The sequence below is a fragment of the Meriones unguiculatus genome, chromosome 1 (assembly GCF_030254825.1).
Source record: "Meriones unguiculatus strain TT.TT164.6M chromosome 1, Bangor_MerUng_6.1, whole genome shotgun sequence".
Lineage (NCBI taxonomy): Eukaryota > Metazoa > Chordata > Mammalia > Rodentia > Muridae > Meriones > Meriones unguiculatus.
Window position 1 is genome coordinate 178,318,701 of NC_083349.1, and position 25,286 is coordinate 178,343,986.

General features: G+C 47.6%; 1 protein-coding gene across 4 annotated transcripts in view; it reads right to left on the bottom strand.

The window, feature by feature from the left end:
- Positions 1-25,286, bottom strand: part of Grik4 (glutamate ionotropic receptor kainate type subunit 4) — a 426,381-nt gene that overhangs the window by 61,137 nt on the left and 339,958 nt on the right. For 3 of the 4 annotated variants that reach the window (XM_060372150.1, XM_060372145.1, XM_060372146.1), the window contains exons 12-13: positions 13,198-13,305; positions 6,735-6,938 (exon numbers count right to left, since the gene is read on the bottom strand). In XM_060372150.1, the coding sequence (XP_060228133.1) occupies positions 6,735-6,938; positions 13,198-13,305 (312 nt within the window). The remainder of the gene's footprint in view (positions 1-6,734; positions 6,939-13,197; positions 13,306-25,286) is intronic. The other variant, XM_060372148.1, reaches the window with a different exon arrangement.

Sequence of the window (25,286 nt, forward strand, 5' to 3'; positions counted from 1 at the left end):
CAGGGAGGAACTCTTACCTGGTGTTAGGCTTTGTCAAGAGATACCAGCCCCTCTTCCTTCCTCTTTTCCCTCTTTGTTGCTTAGATTTGAGCTAGGAAGAGATGTAACTAAATGTCTGGGGCGGAGATGACTCTGCTCTATTCTGTGATAACGTCAAGGGAAACCAGAGGGAGGAAAAGTTCTGAAAGCCCGTGGATGGAGTTCCTCCAAAATCATGGGACAAAGAGTTTTGCCAGGCCTCACATCTATGGCAGGATGTAGCTATGGAGGGCCCACTGTGGTCTTCTGCAGAAAGGAACCCTCACTACTTGTGGTGGAAAAGCTGAGAGAGCCCCGTGCATGCTGGCAGCAACCGTCATTCAAAAGAAGATGAAAAGTGAAACAGACACGAACGGCTTTTATAGGCTTATAATGGAACACACCCAAAAGAACTTGAGTGTCCCCAAAAGCCTCTAGAGAACTCCAATGATACACTGCCATTCAGGGAGGCCCAGGTAGTGGAGGGAAAGGGAAAGTACTTGTGGCCCAAGATGTAGTTTATGTTCTGACCCTGTAGTTTCCCCAGTCTGTGGATAATGAATCAAGCATAAGCAAAATGGACTTTCTTTCTTCCCAGGCAGTCATGGTTTATAAGCAGGTCACCCTTGGCACACACAACAAGGAAACATACCAGAAAGGGCTTTCTGGGTCAACCAGTCCAATTCTTCTTTCCTTGAAAGGCAGGACAACCTTAACTCATGCTTACAAATCGACATGAGATGGAAGCTTCCCATGTCCACTAGGTTCTGGATCTAAATGTTAAAATCCCCCTATGCTCTCCATCACTCTCTGGCATCCTCAGCTTAATTCAGGTTCATATAAACTTCCTGAGTCACAGGACATCTGTGTAATGAAAGGATGTGTACATGGTATCTACCCTCTCCCCTGCTGAGTAACCTCTGGACCAAAGTAAAATTGTCATTTGTCTCTGAATACTATAAACTGATGACCAAGTCTTCAGCCAGTAGCTCCCACCAGTTGGCTGAACATAGCTTACAAATCCAAACACAAGGATCCTATCACAATTATCTCCTGAATATATCTTATTCCTCTCTGGTCCTTCTTATTCCTGATTATGGTTGTTCAGAGCCAAGAACATGGTATCTCAGCCTGAATCTCAGCATCCATGACACCTGGAATGTCTTTTATACAAAAAATCACCCCCACTCCCCCTTAGCTGACAGGAGTACATTCTAAGGCATCCATTAGATGCCTGAAACAGTCAAGAACTCCAAGTCTTACAATGTTTTATCATCTTCACTAGGAATCCACCACATACTACTCTGTAACTTTTGCAGCTCGAGGTACAAGAACAAAAGTAGCCTTCATTTTTTTTTCCCTTCACAGTCACACAGACAGGGGATTCACTCTTACCACATGTCTTAACAACACAGAATGTAATATTTTTTCCTTATTAAGTTGAGAGTTTACCCATTCACCTATGGGAAGTATTTTATGAAAGGGCTCATCTTTGACACATCTGAATTGCCAGCATCACTTCTTTTGTGCTTTGGGGACATTAAGTAAAAGAAGTCGATAAAGGCAACTGGAATACGGGTATTGATGTATCTGATAGACAGTTTGACAACAGACGACTGTTAGTGACTAAGGAGTGGGTAGCAGAGTGGGTAGCATACATAGTGTAGATACCCTGGGCAAAAAGATGATTCATCTTATTGTGCTGTTCATAATGACACACACATTTACATTTATGAACAGTTTATTCCTGAAATTTTGCATTTCCAGACCCATGGTTTACGGCAGGTATCTGAAGTCATAGCAAGTGGATCTTCAGATGAGCAGGGACCCTTGTAAACTGAAAACTCACAGACAAGCACGCTTTGGGTATGCAACACCCAACAAGAGAGACCCTGCCTCAAACAAAGTAAAGACTGACTCTTGAAGTTGCCCTCTGACCTTCCATACCCATACTTACACGCTGGGTGCATGTGTGTGCGTGTGCTTATGCATGCTGCCCACCTCCATATGCCCAAAGAGACAAAGTTCAAATTAGTGAACCAAGGGTGTCATTCTGTGGTAGAGTGTGTGCTTAACAAGAGTGAGGCTCAGCCCACCACCCCTGGAAACAAATAATGGATTAGCCATCATTATCCCTATGACACCATTCTTCCAGCCATCATATGTCACACTCAAAGTAATTTTTACCTTTTTCGTCTAACTCTTTGAATAGGTTCCAAACCTTTTACAGGTAATCCCTCATATTTAAGCAGTTCTTGACAGAAAGTAGGCATTTTGATGAACGAGTGAAGTGTGTAGCTATAACTCAAGGCCACCTCTACCAGGTTGTTGGGGAAGAAACCCTGATGGGGAGAGTAATGCAAAAATGGCCCCTCACTACATAATGGCTGCCATGTGGGGGTAAAGAAGGAGCGACAAACTCATCTGGGGGTCCCAGGATCAATTTCTCCCTGTTAAAGAATGCTGAGTACAATTCTATGACCTATTTGCTGTTGAAATAGTCTCTGGCTTTAAGGTGGAAAGTGATCTCAAGGGACTATTTGAATTTTCTTTCAGTTCAGCAAAATGTCTCCGGCCAATCTTCCCAGTGGATTGAGGCCACGGACAGCTACCTCTCCGGGTCTCTGGCAAAGTCCCCTCCCAGGAGGGGAGATGGGACGAGGCATTTCAGCTTCATTTACACTTAATTCGTCAAAATGTCATTGGTAAGAGCTTTTTGATGTCCCAGGCTTATGAGCCTTGAATCTAAGCCTTGCAAAGCTCTTTTCTCTTTGAACCTAAATGTGCCATTCTGCCAACATGGGGCCGCATGCCAATGGGGTGCTTTGCTCTGAACCGTGAAGCTAGATGGGGGCACTCCCTCTGATGAATGTGCCTACCTTTCCACAAGCAGGGCCTGGGGATGGCTGACTAGGGCAAAACAAACCCAAACTCAAAGTTCTCCAGACAGCCACTCTCTTCTGCTCAAACTCAGTCCCGGCAGGGTGCTGGCCCTCTGGTCCTGCTTCTGTGAATCCCTGTGCTTTCACTCCCAACCCATTCCCAGTGCTAGTGGCATCTACATGAAAGGCATGCTGGGATGATTTCCATACATATGCAGGAAGTGCTTGAATGTCCTTCTACAACTAATGTACCATGTGCCCTGGCAATGCCTCTGGTAAAGAAGTAATAGCAGGCTAAGGCTCTAAGACCATTGCCAGAGATAACCCCATGGCTCCTTTCGTGCAGCTGCACAGGTTTCTGCTATAGTCTTTTCTGTATAAGCCTTGAGATTCTTCGGCAAGAGTCCCAAGCCTCTTGTGAGAGTTTCCTTTGATGTCTCACCATCTCCCCTGCTGCTAAAGCTGCAACTGTATTGGCTTAGCTTTTTGTCCAGGGTGATGTGAAAGACAGCCCTGTTGGTGGACACCCAACACCTCATCCATTCAGTCTGGTGTGCCAAAATGGCCTCAGAATACCTTCCTGGGCCAATCCAGCTTGAGTTTCTTTGGTACCGAGGAATCCCTGTCACCATTCCTGACACCACTCTTGAAAGGCAAGACTTTTTAGCAGCTGTATTATAATGACTCACAAAAGACCCCCAGCATGCCTTTCATGTAGATGCCACTAGCACTGGGATTGGATTGGGAGTGAAAGCAGGGGTCCACCAGTGACATGGTGGTTGGGGCTCTGCAACTGTGGTGTTCTCAACTGCGCTGCGCCTGCTCTTGTTCACCCTCACTCTTCATACTAGGAGCTTGGGCTCCAATCCCGAGACTTCCTGAGGTTGCTCAGACAGGTGGACATGCAGAATCCCTTGGTATTTAAACCTTCAGGCTCATCAGCCTCAGACGGGCTTAGAGACAGTGAGGACCCATAGTTCAGGCTCACATCACTCACAAGATCAGTTCCTCCCTCTTCCCTAGATCCCCCTCTACCCTTCAGCTCTGCCATTGGTGCCTTGGGATCCAATTCCTTTAATGGCACCTAGGGTACTAGTGCACAGCCCAAGGAGTGGAAGAAATGTCCTTTGTGAGTTCCTGGAACATGAGAGCTGGGACTGGCAGGTCAGCTGTCCTTCTCCCAGCTGTGTCCTGCTTGCTGAGCAGCAGTTTCATCTGGACTTGAAGACCGAAGCACCTGTGCCGTACAGAGTCAAGGACGGATGCTCCTCTCACACCCTCAGATACGTGCTTGCTCCCTTCCTGCCGGGCAATCTTTACTCCTTCCTCATGCTTCCTTGGAATTACACTTGAAATTTGTACACAACCTCTGGCCTTGGCCTTATCTTCTGCTTTCCAGAGAGGCTGGCACATGACAAGGCAAATATTTCCTGTACGCCCAATGCACAGCACCGTTTTTGTGGGAACACAGGCTGGGTTGAATTTTAAGATCCCTATCTGATTGCCCAAGTCACTCAGTATGTAGATGCGTGCCTTTGCATCCCGGATCTTCTCCCTCTCTGCCAGCCCATGTCACAGCTCATTAGGGGGCTAATAAGGAGATGGCTGTACAGTGACTCCTACATCCCTGAAGTCTTCCTGCCAGACACCAGGCAGCCTGGAGGGACAAAAGAGCTGGGCTCAAGGAGACCAAGAACATTGGCGAGAGGGCAAAGAGAGCGCTTGACATTTCAGCCCGCTGTGGGCTAACTGCAAAGTCAAGCTTTCGCAGGAAAGTCTCCAAGTGAGTGTTCTAGAAAATGTCTGGCACTGATTGCTCTTCTGTGTCCACACAGGGTGGGTCCACATCTCCAAGGTCCTGGTGTCTTAGTTACTTTTATATTTCTGTGAAGAGACACCAGGACCAAGGCAGCTGATAGAAGAAACTGTTTTTTGGGGGCTCATGGTTCAGAGAGTTAGCATTCATAACCATCATGATGGGGAACATGGTGTCAGGCAGGCCAGGTATGGCACTGGATTAGTAGCTGAGGGCTCACATCTGATCCACAAGCACAAGGGAGGGAGGGAAGGAGGAAAGGGGAGAGAGAGAGAGAAAGAGAGAGCTCCAGCAGGGAACAGACTGGGGCTAGCACGGGCTTTTGAAACCCCAACCCAGTGACAAATTTTCTTCAACAAAGCCATACCTTATAACCCTTTCAAAAAGTTCCACCAACTGGGGACTGAGCATTCAAATATATACATCTATGGTAAACCACCACATCCTGGGACCTCGCTGAAGCTTCTGCTGACCCATCCTCCAGCCTCAGTCTGTAAGCAAGACCTTGCTTTTGACAGGCTCACCCTGAACTCCAAGCCCTCTGGGTGGTTCACAATTCCCTGCTTGAGGTTTGCTATTTACCCTGTCTGTGCTGCCTGGCCGGGCCCTCAGGATCTTCTCTCATTAGCTCTTAGACACCTCTTACACAGCTCTCACTTACGTAGAACTCTTTGCAGTCACTGACGGGAACCTACTGCTTCAACAATCTAAGTGGTATTTATAGCCTCAAAGACAGGGATTTTAAAATGTTATCTTATATCCTAAGTTTGGCACGTAGGAAGGATTAAAGTCTTATTATAGCCGTAGAGGACTTATCTTGGAGATAGTTGGTTTGAGAAATGAGTTGTTAGGTGATTTTTGTCATAGTGTAAACATCATAGAGTATATAAAGATACTTATGATGTCACTAGGAAGTATAATCTTATGAGACCATCATCATATGTAGCATGCAAACTAAAGCGGCTATGATATCACCAGACAATATAACCTTATGGGGCCATCATCATGGATAAAAACACCTCTACGTAGCACATGATTCCCATTTGAGAACAGGATCTGGCCTTGAATCCCAGCCCTATCTAATAGAGTGTAACTTTTAAAAAGCCATTAGGCTCTCAAAGCTCCAGACTGCTCATATGTGAAGTGGGGACAGCAATAGTCCAGGGAGATCAGAAATCCTGCATGGAGAGCATCCCAGACCATCAGCATATGCTGGCAGGCCAAGGAAGCTGTTTCTTCTCTTGAAGTCAAAGAAAGAAAACAAGGGCTCAAGCTCACATAAGGACCAAGACCTGCTTTCTCTGCATTTGGTCTTCTTTATCTGTCCTGGTCATTAAGACTCAACTGCAGAAACATGGACAGTGAGTTAGCAATGATTTCACTAATTTTTATGGTTGCCGATAGTGTCTGTAAGGAAAACAAGATTTTATTTCCCCAGAAGAACTTTCTATGCCCTTGCTTTAATCTGAAAGAAGACTGGCATTCTATGGTGCTCACCTGAATTCTAATCAAGTCACCCACTTACCCTGAAAACCGACCTCACACACAAGTGCACCTTGGCTCTTGGTCTCTGAACAAACATTAACAATGGGGGAAATAACACAAGAAATAACCAATTAACCATCATGGTGACCCACACCTCTGACACTTTCGCCTTAGCTCCTGATATTACCACATTCCCCTTTTCATCTCCACACATCACCGTCAGCTGATGTAGTGTCCCCTGCTCTCCCAGGGCCTGTCCAACCTTTGACAAGGGAGTGTCAACAAGCAACAAAACCATCAGTGCAAACAAATAAACACAGAGATTACCCAAACATAGAACCCCAAGTCCAAATCCAACTTGCTCCTGGAACAGGAATTATGGCAGTCATTTCCATCATTTAGCTCACTAAAGATTTCTAAAACGGATACACAAATATAAGTGTGACTGACCAAGTAAGTGAGGCAGAGAGCACATATCACGCTTCCATCACCCCCCACACCCCCACACAAGTACAGAGCACTAGACTCCTTACCCGAGCGATCAGCTCCCCGACCATGCCCGTCCAGGTGCCGTTGGCCTCGGGTACGCCATATACGCCATCCCCGACAAGGCGGATCTTGTAGTTGAACCGTAGAATCTCAGCCAACTCCTTGAGCATATCCACACAGAAGCCCTCGTAGCGATCATTGCCTTCCATTTCCTGGTGGTTCCCCTTCAGCATTAAGTACGGGTTTTCCTGCAGCAAAACTGGGCAGCTGTCATTCTCATCTTAGCCCTGGCATTGCAGCCATGTGAGATGGGGAGGGCTGGGCACAGGAGGGCAGGGACTTGATGGGATAAGAGGACGGATGTAGCTTGGGTAGCAGGCAGCCTTAGAAGTGGTGACTTACTGCCCTCTGCTATGCATCCTCCAAAGGACCCTCAAGGTCATTCTCTTATCAGGAATACAGATAAGTACCACAGCATAAGGCCAAGGTGAAAGCCTTGGCATTATTGATACACTGTTGGAAGTCATTATCTGGCCTCAACCACCACACCTATTTTGCCTTTTTTTGCTAAGGAACACAAAGATATATCAAATATAGCAGGCTGACAAAGAATACAGACATGGTGAATGGATAAAGAAAATATGCTATGCACATAGGAGTATTGCTAAGCCATAAAGCAAAATGAATTCCTGTTGTTTGAAAAAAAAAAAAGGATGAAACTTGAGGTTATCACATTAAGAAATAACTCTAACTCAGAAAGAGATGCTAAAGTATGTATCATTTTAAAAAGTAAAACCAGGTGTCCTGCACTCAGGTGTCTTTTAATCCCAGCACTCAGGAGGCAGAGTCAGAGAGATCTCTGTGAGGTTGAGGCCCACCTGTTCAACATAGCAAGTGCCTGTATAAAAGTTTAAAAAGACCATACACACAAACAAACAACTGTACCGCAAGGCAGGGAGCCCTGGGAAGCAGACAGCCCACACTATAAGATGTTTAGAGAAAGTGCCACAGAGAGGGGAGATCCATCCATCCACACTGGGATCTTGCAGAGAAATGTGGAAACACTGGTAGACAAAAAGGTGAGGATTGGGCCATTATGGGTCAAGGAGGGGCATGTTTAGATACAGTTTCATGTGAGAGGGCTGTGACTCATTGGAGACCTGCTGGGGGGCTCCAGTGTAGTTGGCATATGGGTTGAACCAAAAGGGTTAGGAAGAGAAATAGAGAGAGATGAACAAGGCTAAGCATGGACCTGGATGTGGGATGAGGAAATTGTATGTCATGTGATGTAACAGAGGAACATCTTGGGATTTGAAGACATAAAACTGTGATGAAAAAACACTAAGTACTGACAAGGAACAGTCAGGGCATGGACAGGTTCTGTCTTCATATGTGACAGAAGCTGGAGTACTTGTGGTTCAGCCTGGACTGGAGAGAGCTAGAAGAATGTAGAGTTCTAGGAGGGTCAGCTCCATGCCTGGCTGTGTGTCAGGTGCAGAGAACAGGGACCCTAAGATCCTTGGCAGATGCACAGATGGCTGAGGATGGTGTCACATTGGCCATGGGTGGCTGGGCAGGAAAGAAGACCCAGGGCACAATGGGTTTGAGATGGTGGCAGTCTATACAGGGGGAAAAGACCAGTGGAGGTTAAACATACTGGTGAGGGCAAGGCAGGGCAGTGGCTTGGAGGCATGGAGAATGTGGGGCACCATGGGTAGGAACCGATGCAGGACAGGCATGTGTTGGAGGGCCACACCTTCAAGGGAACCTAATCCTAGAAAAGATGGCAAGAACAGCCATGCCGTACAATAACACTGGCAACCAGAGTCTAAAAGTGAGAAACGCAGGAGTCTGAACATCCAGGGGAAGGAGCCTGAAGAAGGAGAATATGGCCATTCTCACCCAGAAAAGAGCAGGGTCCTATTCACGAGACCTTTCCAAGCAGGCACAAAAGGTGTATGGGACTATAAGAATTGATGTATACATTCACAAAGGAGTGTACAGACCAACTGGAGAAGGTGGGAGGTGGACACTTCAGGGTAGCCTCATAAAGGTCCTCTATACCTCGAAGTCACCCCTCCCCTCCATGCTTCAGTTCCCCTCCACAAAGAACAGGGTGGGAGGGTCCCTGAGAATGTGCCATCTGAAATGCCCCGGCTTTTGATATCGTTCGGCAGTGTGGTAATGGCATCCTTTTAAGATGCGACGAGGAGGAGTACCTCTGATGACAGTTAGGTGACAAGGAATCCCTGCAAATCAGGGAGGCTGAGGAAGGCAGAACGGGGGGGGGGGGCGGTCACCTGTGGGCCCAGATTCCTGGAAGGAGAGGGTAGAGACAGAGCTGGGAAGAGGCCTGGGGCATGGTACAGATGCGGCTACAGAGAAGCGGCAAACTGATGCAGGCTGAGTTGTGCATGGGGGCAGGGAGGAGCAAAGGCTCAACGTGTGTGCTGTTGGGGTCGGGTGTGGCAGGGAGAGGGCAAGGTGGAGGCTCCCCCACAGAAACAGCTGAGCATCACAGCCGAGGGACATGGTCATGCTGCAACACTGAGCTGCTGTGCTCAAGCCAGAGGGACGGAGACCCTGGGATAGGGAGAGCAGTTGGAGCATCATGAAGAAGCAATGGCACACCAGGGGCAGGTTGTGCGTCACGGGTGTAGACTGTGGGTGTGAAGGTGGGGTGGGCCTCCACTTGTGATGGAGTCCACTGCAGTAACGAGACACGCTAGTCTCCTTGCCTACCGCATAGGCTGTCCTCAGCTCTTGGATCTCTCTATGCCCCGTTCATCTCCAGTCCATCTTCCGTCTGACCTAACTCATCTTGACCTTGGAGTCACATTGCTTCTGACACCAACGCATTTATTAGAATTATCCCCACGCTCAGGCCAAGGTGTCTGTGAAAATCATCCAGTGCTTGCTCTTCGTGTTCCAAGGCTGTGCAGCTCCCTTTGGTGGTTTGAGTGGGGTTTGAGGATGTCCCTTCCCTCATTGTCACCCCCCCCAACCCTGATACCTGCTGACTATGAATGAGAAGGCCCTTTCAGTCTCATGGACAGCACACAGCTGAGGACCGTTTCTACTCCAGGTCAAGAGTAATTTTTTTAGTTATTCTAAGAAATGCCATGAAATTCTCCTTTCTCATACTTTTCACTTGAAATCCACTGTCATGCTCAAACTAATTGTTCACAAGGCTGATCTTGGAGGGAGGAGAGGTGCTGGACAGCACTTTGGAAAATGAGGGTGGCTGAGCGCTGGCTTGTGCTCAGCAGGGGTGCAGGGAGAACCCAAGGTGACAATAGAGCTATATGTTTAACACGGGATCCGGGACAGAAAATGTGTCCTGAAGATGGGAGCTGTGGCTAGCCCCAGATGTCCCTGGGAGGAGTGAGTGGACATGCCCTGAAGGTAAGGGACGAATCGCTCAACATCCCCATTTGCAGGGTCACACGGGGCTTGAATTAGCACTTTTGTTCCTAGTCAGAGTTTCTGGATTGGATGGGCCACCACAGCTACATCTGCACAGGAAACTGACTCTGGTTTCCTTTGGACTAGACTCACGTGGGAGTTCCCTGCCAGCAATAACTTCACAAGAATTCCCATGTTGATATGGAACACATACACCGGCATACACATGAATGTGCACATATACACACACACAAACACACACACACACACACTCACACCAGAGCAGATTCCCCATCTGGGAACATGGCCTTCTGTCTTCCACACAGCAGAAGCCTCCAGCATAGTCAGATTCCAGATGTGAGGAGGCAGGAAGCGCAACCAGCAGGTTCCCTGTCTGCTGCCCCAACTTGGCTCAGCTTTTAAAGAATTCGTCTAAATTCCTTTCTTGAATTCTGTTCAAAGGTATTCCCACATTCAGACCCTAATTATTAAGTTCCTATTTGTGTCAGGCACCCCAATATTTGAGAGACTCCCATTCATGAAGGGGATGTGGGGAGTCAAATAACTATGAGTAGATATGTCTGGTCAGATGGATATGGGAAGAGCCAGGGAGAGATAAAGGCAGAAGTCAGCCAAAGAGAGACTCCAGGGAAAAGGTGACCTTTGAGCTGGGGAAAGGCATCCAGAAGGAAGGGAACAGCATCCCATCATGGAGGTATGGAGCCATGAGGAACCCTGGGCCGTAAGGCCGCATGAAGAGGTGGTTATTTTAGCGTGATGGGGTTAGAGCCCAAACTAAGGAAGTAAATGATGGAAAGAAGAAAATGACAGGACAGTTATGAGTATAGTGGGGAGATAGGCCAGGTGGGCAGGGAGCCTGGGAGGACTCCATCTGTGACCGGGGACAAAGAAGTGCAGGAGGAGGCTGAAGTCTGGACTATGACATGGCTATGAGGCTGATAGAAGGGAGAGACTCAGGAAGTTCCCATGGGGTAGAAAAGACAGCTGGAGAGAGGGCCCAACGGTCATGCCCTGGGTTATATCCCCCACCAACCAGCTTAGTCAGGTTGTCCTGGTTCTCGGCTGGAGAGGGGACACCTGGCATTCTAAGGGGCTCAGGTGAGCAGAGAAGGAGCTGGGAACTGGGGAGACTGAAACCTGGGAGCCTGGGTCTGCTTTGCCCTCCCTTCTCAAGCTGTTTCCTGGCCATGGGTTTGGGGAGGAAAGCAGTAGCTCCTCTCCTGTGTCTTGCCTCCACTCAGATTCTACCCCTTTGAGAATGCCACCTCTGACCACCTGGGAACCGGCACTAGCCGCCATTGCTCCCAGCCTACCTTCTAATGCATGGTTTGACTTGAGATTAAGCAGCCCTAACTCACATGCCAAACCTGAGCTACTTCAAAACCTGAAACGTTTTGAGTGCTGACAGGACTCTAGCAGGTGTTTCAGAGTCTAGAATTTCTTATTAGGGATGTTCAACCAGCAATGTCTATGAATATATTCCCAAGCCTGAAAAACATCTGAAATTGAAATATTTTGGGTCCAAAGCATTTCAAATACATTAAACTCAATCTTTGTTGACATTTTATTACCTGCCTCATATTCCACACTAAAACAGAAGCTCCTGACAGGCAAGGGTTTTTGTGTTTGGTTCATAGATGTTTCCTGAGTACCTTGAAGAGCTCTAAGCATATAGAAGTGCACAATCAATATTCCTTAGATGAACAGATAAAAACTTTCGGGGCTCATCTTCAAATGAGGGGAGCAATGAATGGCCCAGTATACAAGCCTCTAAGCACTATAGTCTCATGGTTCTGGACTATGCTCTCCCATTCCCAATCAATGCCCATTCTCAGGAAGGCCCGTGGTTCCCAGCCTTTTTTCAGCACCTAACAACACTTTCCTCTATTGTCTTTCCCCTGCAACTGTTTCCCATCTTTCAGAGTTCATCGAAAATGCTTTCTTATGCTTTGCTGCCCTCCACATGGCTCCCTCTTCCATACCTCAGGGCTCTAGCTTCCCATCTCTCTCTTGGCTTTTTGCCCGCTCTGTTTATAATAGATCAGTAATCCCAGCCCAGTCTTCCTGGGCCTTAGGAGTTCCTGAAGGTCATAATGGAGGACTCTATGTTCTTTTTATTTTCTCAGAAAAGCCCAAGAGAAATACACATATCTGCAGACCTTGTACCTACATCTAGGAGGAACTAGACTTCACAGCTGGCCTATACGTTGCCTCTGCTCTGGGCTGAAAGAATATCAGTGTGGCTATACCAGTGACCTCTCTCTGGTGCGATGCCGTGTGGGGTAGGGAAATACACTATTGATTAGTTAAAATCAGAGTGGGGAAGAACAAAGCAATTATTGCTTATCCTATAGTTGGCTTAATCGACAGATCTTTTGAAACATGAGATCTGCAGGGCTTGGGGTGGTGGTAACACCTTGGCTCTGTGTAGTTGACTTAGCCCACCTGCTCAGTGATAACTTCTTTGAAGATATAGACCAGTACATACTCATCTCTGTTTTTATGAGTGAGCATAGTGCCAGGCACACATCAGGGCGCAGGGTTGGGGGGTGGACTTGGTAATTACTGAATAGAAAGGAATCAAGTGGAAAGGCAGATGTCTGAGGACTTGCCGGCTCATTGAGAACTCTCTCATCACCATCTGGAAGGGAAAGGCCACAGGAGCCCACAAACATTCAGGTGACCACTTCAAGGTGCGGCTGGGGAGGGGCTGGTTTTGAACACAGCAGCTACCAAGGAAAGTGAGCTGCTGGGAAAGAGGATCATCGCCCAAGCTGTCCCACCTACATCGGAAGGTCCCATTTCTAGGGTTTTGAAACAGCTCTCCTAGCCACCCAGATCCCCAGGGGAAGGTACCCACACAATGTGGACTCTCTCCCTCTGCCCCAGCTGCTCAGTGGCTCATCAGATATCATTTCCATATGAAACAGCAACTGGAGTGAAATGACACCGTCATAAATTGGCCTCTGTGCTGTGATTAGCATTTCCATTTTCTGTTTCCCCGGGAAGCCCATGAGCCAGAGCTTGGGGAGGAGGCCCCCTCGGGAGCTGCAGCTGGAGGCCCGAGAAACCCCCGCTTACCAGGATGGTGGTGACAACTAGGGTGGTGTTGAAGAGACTGTCAGAGATGTTGGAGGCGTAGAGGCGGCTGTCCATGCTGAGGCCCTCTGCCACATGCCACTGGCCAATCTGAGGAGACCAAAGGGAGAGCGTGGGAAGGCTGAGGAAGGGACAGATTTTGCTGCAGTTTGCTGGACTTGAGAACAGCAGAGGGCAGGGCTCTCTTGTGGGTAGACACGGGAGTCTAGACCAGAAATGGGGGACATGATACAAGATTGAGGGTCTGGAGGGAAGGGGGATTTCAGAGTAAAGAAAGAAAGAATCTCAGACTTAGAAGAGATGGGAAAGAAGAATGGGAGAAATTAGTTAGGACTATAGCATGGTGCAGAGATGTTCTGTCGTCAGAAGGGGAGGGGAAACCAGGAACTGTGTTGTTTTCAGGCAGGGCTGAGACACAAGTCACTTTTGCTTCGGCCTATCTTCAGTAAACCCAATTATCTAGGTGAGAATAAGAATGGAAGCATGTATACTTGTACACTTAAAAACTGGTTAAAATTTAAAAAAAAATGTTGCTTATGTCTGCACTTGCAAGGTCGAGACAGATGGATTGCTTTACATTCGAAGTTAACCTGGGCTACCTGGTGAATTCAAGGATTGCCAGAGCTCCATAGCGAGACCCTATCTCAACAAACAAACAAAAATGTGATTAAGAGGACAGATACAAGATGAGAAGAAACTGGAATGTACTAGGCCTTTAATGAATGCTTGCGGAGAGCTGGGAATGTAGCTCAGTGGCAGAGCTCCCACCTTCATGGCGATGCCCTGGGTTCTGTTCTTGGTGCTGGAAAGCCCAAATGAAGTCACATTGCTACAGGAGCAGAAACGTAAGTGCTCATCAAATGGTTCAACATATGGCTGAGTGAATAAGTCAGAAGAGGGAATAGTCAAATAATCATCTCCTTCAGCCACCACCTCACTGGGAGGCTCCTTCAGAGCCTTGGCCCTTTCAGCTGGAAATGAAAATGCTCCTCTCCCTGCTCAGAACCCACAGACCAGTTTGACACTACAGTCCCCACTCTAACCAGGAACCTGAAACTCACTGTGCAGCCTCAGATATTTCTGAGCCCCTAGGCATGCATCCCTCTGTGTCAAACAAGAATAATAACAGAAACTTCTGGTGGTCATGGTGAGGATGAGTTTATCCTGGCACTCAATCAATGTTATTTTTCCTTCCGTTTCTTTACTGTGTTTAAAGCTGTATTTTGTTTTATTTTTAATCTTATTGTGGCTTTTAAAAACCATTTGCATAGAGAGCTGGGAATAGCTCTATTGCTAAAGAGCTTGCTATACGTGCATGAGTTCGGCTTCCCAGCATCCATGTTCAAAACAGCCAGGCACAGCGGTATGAGCCTTTAATCACAGCCCTGGGAAGGCTGAGGCGGGAGGAGCTAGAGGCTTGCTGACCAGCCAGGCAAGACAAATTGCCAAGTTCCAGGTTCAGTGAAAGTCCCTGTATTAAAAAGATGATAATGTGGAAAGAGCTAGAAGAAGACACCCTCAGCAGACATCTGGCCTCCATGTGTGCACATGCCCACACATACAGGTGTACACATGCACACACAAGCATACACACGCATACATTACATACATACATACACAAATATGATATACCCTCTCAATCTTGTTTGGTTGGCTTCAAACTTGTAGCAATCCTTCTGCCTTGACTTTGCAAGTGCTAACGTGAATCATCACGTTCTCTTAACCAACTTTTGAGTATATATTTATATTATTGTGGACTATTCCGCAATCCTGACAATCTCTAGGGAGTCTGATGGAACAGAAAACTTTATAATAGACCTTATATTACATAAATATATTATAAACTAACAACACAAAACACAAGGATAGAAAAGTCCATGAATAATGCACACATATACAATACACATATAATTCTGCTGGCTGGACTCCAAACAAGTCAATTGTGTTGCTCAGTAGCTGGGGTTTGCACCCAGGAAGGATAGCTGATGGTTGCCTGCATACACAGAGATGCACATGGCTCCCTTTTCTAGGCACCAGCAGCAGCTTCCCTGGAAAATTCCCACGCACCCCTGCAATTATCACGGTTGCTGTTCCCTGGAGCTAGGCTTTGAGTTTGCCTTCAGATTCTTCAACAGCAATGAAGACTTAGCTCCCCCTTGTCCTTATCCTCATTCCATGGAAGAAGAAGGCCTGGAGTCATGATATGGAGCTGCCGGTAACCTGTCTTTACGCTTTGGAGAAGGTGGAGTACGCAGAGGGAAGCTCCAACCCAGGACTCCTTGGGCCACCAGCTGGGATCATTGATGGCCTTCCAGAATTTCCAGTTCTTACCCATGGGTTATGACCCATGAGCTCCGCCAGTGGCAAAGGGTAGAGAAGCAAAAGCTCCTCTCCATACCCTGGAAGGATGCCACCAGAAAGGAAACAGCATTCTCCACCTCTGCAATAGCACAACGGCTCTATGTGTATTATGTGCTTTGTGTTATTACAGTAAGAGATCCCACCCAGCTTGTCTGAGAACCACAGTCCATCAGTTGAGAGTCCTGAGCCTTGCCCCCTGATGAATCTTCCCATGGAAGCCTGCAGAGCTCTGAACCTCGGAGGTGCATTTTTACTTCCTGGTGTGTCTCCCCCACCAGCGTTTTGTATGCTCAGACCCTGGCCTCAGCACCTTCCTCCTGGCTGCGAAAGTAGAGAAAACCACTGTCTCCTATCAGCACTTTATTCTTGCTGGCCAGGCATGGGCAGAACACAGATGAGCTTCCCTGAGGCTTCTAGAGCTCCTATTGCCTCTCAGAGGGACATGCCAGATGACATCATGCCTGATACTCCCTGCACCTTTTCTCACTACAGGGACAACGGTGAGAGGATGATGATTGTGTGGTGAGATTTCCAAACAGAAGGGAGTGGGTAATAATTATAGGAAACCTGTTGTGTCATATGTGCCATTCTATCACCCTTTTGAATTCTCCCATCATGCTTTGGAGGTGTCATGGTGTTTCTATCTTATTAATGAAGAAATATGCTCAGACAGGCTTAATGGCTCATCTCTTAAAGTCACAACTATTATCTGTGGCATAGGTTTGAATCTAGAGCCAGATCCTAACTCTTTGATCTTTCCATCTTTCCCAACTCTGTTGATGTCTTTTAGAGTAATTACCTGTGTGTGTGTGTGTGTGTGTGTGTGTGTGTGTGTGTGTGTGTGTTTTATCTGAGCAAACCTGACTAAGCAGGAAGAGGCCTCACGAGCCTCAGCTACCCAGCATGAAATTTAGAAACATGACTTTCTTCTCCTTGGTCTTGACACTCCATAAATCCAGTAAGAATCCCCTCCTAGCGGCCATTTTCCTGCCTTCAAAATGTGTAGAATTGGTTCCCCATGGTCTGCTAGGCTGGGAAGAACTCTACTTGGACAGGAGGGACATAAAACCAAGCAGGCTGGATGCCAGGCAGCTCAGGACAAGACTGAACTTATTGGCAGCCTATTGTCACCCTGGACTCACACTTCATACCAGCAAGGCCACCTGCTCAAAGCCTCCCCAGCTCTTTAGCCTCAACTAAACAACAAAGTAGGTTCCCACAACAGCCATGGGTAGAAAAGATTTTTCCGTAGCCAGACATGACAGCCTCAGCAAAGGACCCTCCAAGGCTTCACCTCTGGGGACCTGGCAAATAGACTAATTAGCCCCTGAGCTCCAGTCAGGAAATGAGTCTCCCACCCACTCTCATATTAGCCTCAAGGAATTAATAGACCTATCAGCTCCAACAAAGTGATGTGGCAGCTATTAGCTGGAGCAATCTAATTGCAGAAAGACGGTGGGAAGGGGAGAGCTGGTGGAGCCAGGTGCCCTGGGATGCAGGCTAATTGCCCCACCTACTGGGCACCATCCATGCCACACATGTGCAGGGGTGGGTTGGAGATGTCACTCTCTCATCACAAGATTTGTTCCTCTAACTGCAGCCAAATCCCTTCCCTTCATCTCGATGACACTTGCCTCCCTCCCAAGTATTTCTGCAGGCACAGCTGGCTTGCCCACATGCAAGGCTTCCGCTCCCTTCATATCACATCTCTCTCTCTCTCTTGTTTGTCTTGCTTGCTATGACTATCCACCATTTTAGAGGCACTGGCGGTTGCAATGGAGGGAGGGAGAGAAAGCATGTATCTGGGTAGGGACAGAGCTAGCTCTTGTTTTATAGCATCTTAATCAGGGAAGAAGACCTCCGCCATTTTGCCTGATGTGCACAGCCGAGCATGCAGAGGTGACACTGGATTTCAGTCTCTTCTGGCCCTTGAGTATATAACACCATCTATACCCTCCAGGCAGTGGCCCCAGTATCTGGGGACTTTGTTTTACCTTGGCTTCTCTCCTTGTGGATGGTCTAACCTTGTTTAAGTTACTTAAGCCTCTGCGTCTCTTTCCCCATCTGTACAATGAGGGTTAAATTAGCACTTGCTGTCTCAAAGGGATTTTAAAGATTAGTTCAAGTACTGTGTTAGTCAGTATCCATTGCTGGGGCCAGAAGACATAATCTCTTCTGTGTTCTCCAAAGGGCTCCACACAGTGGTCTTAACTTATTACACGGATTAGGCATGTGCCACCAACTTTAGTTTTCAGACCAGGAGTGCTACCATGAGAAAGTTAGTTAGGAAGTTGGGGGATAGCACCAACAGTCTGGGCTGTAGCAGCCCTGCAAGCTGTTCTGACTCATGGCTAGATTGTCGCAGAGTACAAAGAACAACCAAGTGACAAACAGGACCTGGGGAAGGACTAGGGCACCGAGATTCACAGCTTTGGGGCACACCTGTGCCAGTGAGGAGGTGTTTAAAAACTGGCTCTCCTGGAATAAAAAGGCCCCAATTAGCTAGCCTCTGGCAACTTCTGTGGTGGACACATTTCTAGCCAATGACATGGTTCATACCGCACACAGAGGTGGGAAGACATGTGCAATGGGATCTCCACAGCTGAGGCGAAGCTGGCTCTACCATGTAACAGATGCCAGCTCTGCCAACAGTTTCCAGGCTGGGCGCTCACGTGGATAGCGATCTCATCTCACTCTATCAGAAAACAAATTCAAGTCCCGGTAGGTAGGTCAATGCAGCCAAGTCACAGGGCGATTAAGTAGAGAAATTATGACACTCAACAAGACCCAGGCAGTGCTTGATTTTGATCACGGCTGTGAAAACAAATGTGCAGACAGGTATGGGACACACATCTCAGTACTCAGGTGGCTGAGGCAGGAGAAATTGCTGAGAGTTCAAGGCTATCCTGGACTATGCACAGCGAATTCAGGGCCAGCCTGGGCTATTTATTGAGACCTCGATCTCAAATTCAAAACAAACGAACAAATAAATGTAAAGTCTTTCTAAATACTGGCTCCAACACAATTGAAAGAAACATTTCCTGATGAAGATGCTTAGTCAAGCATGAAAACTTAGGCAAATATAACTAACATGGGATGGGATTTCCCCATGCATAGAAAGTATCATTTACCCCAAATCCCCTAGAGATACAGATCAATATAAATGAATAAATTTCTTGCTTCTTCAGGCACCACATTTTGCAGGCCTCAATTATGTATTCAAAAGTATTATTTCCTTCTTTCGGGAGCTACAGGTTCTTCTGTGGTCTTAGCTGAGTGAGCTTTACCTTAATGCGCAGCGCTGTCATTAGGAAGCTGGTTTAGACACCGTGATATGTGTCTCCCTCCCGCTGCTGTGGGATTGCTGCAACGTGCAGTGGCCGCTTGGTTTCTTCCTTATCGTAAAGGGATCTAGTTAACACTCCAGGTGTATGTTTCTTTCCTCGTGGTTGGCTGCTGTTTCTTGCTTCTAGCAGGACAACTGACTCTGAGGCCCTGTCCTCCCAGAGCTGAGCTGGGTTTAACACTCCCAGGAGGAGCAGCCAGTCAGCTGGTGGAAGGAAAGATTAGACAAAGGGCAAGCAAGGCTATGAGGGCTATAGAGGATGGGCTCTGTGGCTTGAATAGGAGCTCTCCAAAGTACTTGGAGAAGCTGGAGAAGCCATGGCTGTAGCTCAACACATGTCAGGCACTAGGATTTGGTCTGCCATGTGGCCCCCAGTCAACATGAGCGAGCTGGCCACTACAGGAAGTGGCTGTCCAGGGGCCTGACCTCAGGCATCTGTTGCTGCTTCGTGCTCTTGCTCTGCTCTCATCCCAAGGGTCCAGCTTGGTGTCTCACTTCTCTGAACTAAAAATATGTTACTTGGAGTCAGGAGACCTGACTGTGCTGGTGCCTGGCACCATGACCACAGACCCTGCCAGCCTCCATGCCCCCACTGAACCTTTTGAAGACAGGAAGACATGCTGGGCTTCAGCCAGCCACATCCCCAGAATCTCCCCTCCAGTCGCAGCAGCCTCTGCTTAAAATCCCCACGGTTCTTTCCTCCTTTGGTTTAGAGATGCAGACAGGAAACCATACTGCAGCCTGTTGGACCCACTGAAAGACCAAAAGATAGCAGTGATCGTTAACACTATGTAGAGTAGGCGTGGTATAGCAAGAGCTACCTCGCTGCATTCTTTCCCGCCTTCCGGTTCCGGGGGGTACGTGACTTGGCTCACAATCTGCCTTCCCTGTTCTGGGTACGTAACTTAACTACGGCTTTGTTCAAACCACCCAATCAGACCCCTGTAACTATGCTTCTCGCTTCTGTAACCGCGCCTCCTGCTCCCGAGCCCTATAAAAACCCGTCACCCTAACCGAGAGGCGCGCAAGTCCTCCGATAGGCTTGGTCGCCCCGGGTACCCGTGTATCAAAATAAACCTCTTGCGGCTTGCATCCGAAGGCTGGTCTCGCTGTTCCTTGGGAAGCGGGGTCTCCCCGTCTAGATAGGCTCCTGGCAGTCTTTCACCACAAGGCCCGACATGCTTGCTCTCTGCCTGCTCCCTATCATGTCCTCCAGTCACCCCCTGCCATGATCTCTGCATGTTCCATTCCTTATCTAGAGTTTCCCCAGCCACATGACCTCCTGACTCAAACTTTCCTTCCACTAGTTCTGGGCATGGCAAACCACAGCTTGTCAGCTTAATTTGTCCACTGTTTGTTTCCCCAAGTAAAGTTTTATTGTCACAGAGTTTGGCCCATTCACATCTGCGTGTCCTGTGATGGCTTTCATTCACAAGGGCAGAGCGGATGGGGCGCCCGGAAAGGGCAAGCATTCACCATCTAGATGTCATAGAATATGCTTGTTCACCCTCCTCTGCTTCTCACCTGTTTCCTTTAGTCCTCAACTTGAAGACCGCTTCTTCCAGGAAGCCTGCCTTCTCTTCCATTAGCCTTCTGAACAGCTGCCTGTGGGACGTTGCTGACTGCCTGCCGGTCTGACCGTGCCATAAGCCTCATAGGGAAAAGATGGCAGCTTGGTTCGCCTGCCCTCTTATTGAGCCGAGGGCTCGGCTCAATGCCTCATGCCTCATAGATGCTCAATTAAATATAACTGAACAAATGCACCAGGGGTTTTAGCTCGTTTAATGTTTGGCAAATCTACAAGGGGTAGGCCATTTTATTCTCATTTTAAAGATTTTTAGAGCCCTGCATACCAGCAAGGTTAGGTAATTAAAGTCTCCATGGTCACACTCTGATAAGCACCACAATGGAGATGCAAACAGACTTTCTCAATCACCAGAGCACATGCTCCTAACCGCTGCATTATCTGGTTAGAAAGGGTCAAGACCGTAACCATGGGAACAGGCTTAGCATAGTGCCTGGTGTTGGCAGGCATAAACTTCACCAAGTCCCTCCCCCTCTCCATCCAATGGTTCCTTCTCAACTGTCAAACAGGAGCCCTCAGGACCTTTTCTGGGGGCAAAGGATTTGCAAAATCATCAGCCCTGTGTCTAGCATCCCTTGCTACTGCTCCCTGCGCCCGAGCATCCCGATGCTCACAGCCCTCTCCCTCCCACCCGAAGGTGCTCAGGGGTGTCTTTTGGCCACTTTGTTCTTTCTTAAGTAGGTAAAAAGGGATTGGCTTTTAAACCCCGAGGGACTCGCTCACATCATTGCCCGCATCCACGGAAGCGCACACAACACTGGAACGTTTAATAGTTTATGCACATTTGCACAGCTGCTCTTTGTACTCGGCACCAATGGGACCCCGCTACTTCTACCGGGGCTGACGAAACCCTAAGCCCCACTCCAGAGGCAGTGGCTTCAAATACTTATTGATCTTTGCTTGCCGGGCCCTGGCCCCTGTGGTTTCCTTTCATAAATTTCCCTGCTTCTGTGCAGCAGCCCTGTCATCATTCCCACCTGAGAAATACAGGCTCATCAATACTTTAGAAGCAGTAAAAATGCTTGAAGTAAGTACACTCAGACGAGTTTTTGTTAAATAAATTAACAAAACCAAGACTCAGGAATGTCAAGCAACTTGCTATGTGTCGAACAGCTCATGGGATTAAAGTAGGACTGGAACTCAGAGCCTATTTATTGTTTTACTAATTGGCTTAGGATGGGTGTTGGCTACATTGACATTGAAGCCTGGACCTTCCCTCATGCCTCTTGTTTGTTGACTATAGTCCTGAATGGAGTCAGCCGGAAGGACCCACAAGAGCTCACTCATCTGTGAAATGGAAACAACCCAAGGACCTGTGCATTCAAGCTGCTGCTCTTGGGAAGCAGCGGACATTTGAAGCTATGAAGCCAAGTAGGCGGTCCAACTTTCTCCTCGCTCTCTTTAACTTTTTGACCATGATCACGAAGTGAACTGCTTTGCCCCCCCTCACATTCCCCACCATGCTTGACCAGAATAGGCCCAAAGCAGCAGGACTGAACCTCGAAATGAACCTTCCAAAGCCGTGAGCTCAAATGGCCCTTTTGTCTTCAGGAGCTGACTGGCTCCGGCTCTCATTGTAGGAACTGCAAGCTGGTTGGTGTAATATTGTACAGTGTTCCTGGGAAGGAGGTGATGGTGTTTGCTGAGCCATGGAGAGGTAGGCAGCATATGACAGTGTATGTAGGGGGACAGCAAGCGATCAGCAGTCAGGATATCCAGGTTCAAGTTCTAACTTGCCAGTCATTTACTGTGTGGCCTGAGGAAGCCAATTTTGCTACCTAAGATACACCTAATTTCCCTGACCTTCTGCACTTAGTGGGGGTCACTTGAGGTGACCACAGGAGTGACAAAGTCAAGGCCAATCAAGTTCCTTATAGTCTAGTTCTTTCCTTTCTAGGGTCACCCAAAGTTCTAAGTCATAAATCATTTTTTTTAATTCCTGAAGTTCCCGTTCTGAAGATACTTATGATAAAATATGCGCATCTATGAGTACCTGCCTAGAGTAGCGGTTCTCAACCTGTGAATCTCGACTCATTTTGTGGTCACATATCAGACACCCTGTGTGTCCTATCATATAGTTACATTACCATTCATAACAGTAGGAAAATTACACTTACAGAGCAGCAGTGAAATAATTTTATGGTTGGTGGTCACCACAACGCGAGGAACTGTTTTAAAAGGTCGCAGCATTAGGAAGACTGAGAACCACTAGCCTAATGCTTCTCCTTATGGGATGGAGAAGTGGCGCTCAGGTGTGAGATGCTCTGCAGGGGGCAATCCAGGGGATGACCTGAGATGGGTTAGAGTTCGATGCCTTAGTGGCACAGGAATACAACTGGACAGAGATATGCTTAAGAAGCTGGGAGACCAGACGGCTCATTTCAGCAAGCAGTGGGAGGCGAGTTCTCATCCATAGCCATGTAAAAGACATCCCGGTGTGGCAGCCCGTGCTTGTAATGGGGCCGCACCAGGGTATCAGATCCTTAGGGTTTTTCTGGTCGGGCAGCCTAGCCTAACCAGTGATCCCCAGGTCCTAGTGAGAAACCCTGTCCATACCCAAAGGACAACAGTGCCAGAAGAATGACACCTGAGGCTGACCTCTGGCTTTCACACAAACATACACATGTATGTATGCACACTCACCCAAAACATACACACATATACATATATATATACACATGAAGATATCAGCTCAACCCTATCACTAATCTCAGCCTCCATGACGAGTGCCTGGCATTAGCTTTAAGCCCAACGTCCCTACTCATACAATAGCTTCTATGACACAAGGACAGTGTGGGGTCATGAGCAAATCCTAAGCGGAGGGCTGGGGTGGCCTGGAGAACAAAGGGAGTTGCTGAAGTTGACCAGAAGCCTTATTTGCTTAGCCACAGAATATAACTAAATATACACTGGAGTACGTGAGTGCAGAATTGTTCCAAGAAAATCTAGTAGTCTGGGACAGCACCAGCATCCAATGAAAGTAAGAGATCAAGAACCAGTACAGGAAGATCCATAACGATGCACTCTTTCAGGGCTTCCTTACACATTCCACTCAGTTTGTCTAATACAGCATCTTATTAAATGTTGGCTAAAATCCATTTGTGAGTTATGAAATCAACTGAGTGGAACAACACCCGCATTTTAAAAGTGAGTTCTCTAGGGAGAAGGGAGAAGGCTCAATCCGTAAGCAGAGGTGATGAATACTGCGTAGTCTGGGTTTGGGATATGCATTGGGTCATGCATGCGTCCTAAATTGCATTCCATAAGCAAATTGTGTTCCAAACATGGATTCACACCACTGGGGATTTTCAGAGTTATCTGCGTACCACTCTATCATCAGCACCTAGCACAGTCTATGGACGGTAAGTGATGATTGATAAATATTCTGTTGATACCCATGGATTCCTAGTCTTAGTCACTCATTGTAACTAAATGCTAACCATTAGAACATTTGTGGATCAGTACTTTTGAGGATTCCTGCCACACCACTACTCTGGACTAAACATTTTATTACTTTATTTAATCTTTCCAACCGTACTTCATGGAGGTTCTGCTACCACTCACCCCCACCTTGGAGATGAGAAAACTAAGATTTGAGAAGATTCAAACTCAGACAGGATCATTACCATGGTCAACCATCCCAGGATATTGTAATTTATCTGGCTGCGGTTATAGAGTTAATTGTTTGGCCAATATTTGAATCATTACTCTATCCGTTGGCATTTGCCATAAGCATTCCTACCTGAGAGCCCTCATCCCTTTATGTTTCCTTGCTCTCAATTCTGACTTACATATGTAGGAAAGAGTATCTAAATAAAGGACCAGGAAAGCTTGGCTCCCTAAAGCTACATCTTGCATGTTAGTCTCTTAGAGAGGGCTGTCCATCCCCGATTGGACCACAGGTTCCTCGCTCCCTCCTTGGGGATGCTCACCACACTTGGAATCACACAACGTCTTATGCCATCATCTGTGTTAAGTCCGTTTTCCCCACCAAACATTTCCCTCTTTGACAAGACCCCCGCCCCCAGTGACATGTGCGGGCTCAGCACTTGTTAATAGGTGTCAGTGTGGATCAGTTCTCCTTTCACGGCTTCAGCACCCAGGCTGGTGCCTAGCTTAGGATGGATGCTCCGTAAACCCGTTGGGTTGAACTCTGAAATTCACCTAGGGGAAACACTGCGTTTTCATCTTCAGTGATCACACGTTCAAAGAAATATGTGGGCCAGCCTCTTCCAACTCAAAGGAGAATTCTAGACTGAACCTGGGAGAAAGATGGGTCTAAGAGAGGCCATGGCGGGGGGTGGAGGGGGGCGAGTGCAGCTGCTTGGGCACAAAGGTGAAGCAGGAGGACATTTAACACAAGTGGTGACAGAAAGAACCTTGAGGAAAGGTAGTCAGTGACAAATGGAGCAAATGTGGGGACTCAGGAAACACAAGTGAGGATGAAAGGCAGAACCTTCAGGAAGAAGGACACCTGTCCCCGATAAGGAAGGGTTTTTTAATAGGAAGGGCTTTCCAAGATGGAAGACACTACCCTTGCAGATAGTGAGTTCTCTAACAGGGAGCAGTTAAGCAAGACTCTCCCTCCTGAGGCTGTGTTCTCAGTAATCCAAGTAGGCCAGGTAGAACAGTGGTCTACAAGGCTTTTATTATGCCACCCATCCCACACCAGAATTGCAGGATGTAGGTTCTATGTCTACAGCAGGGCAACCAGGAGGAAGGGAGGCCCTAAGGGGCAAATAGGGGCCTTGGATATAGTAAGGAAACAAAAGAGCAGGA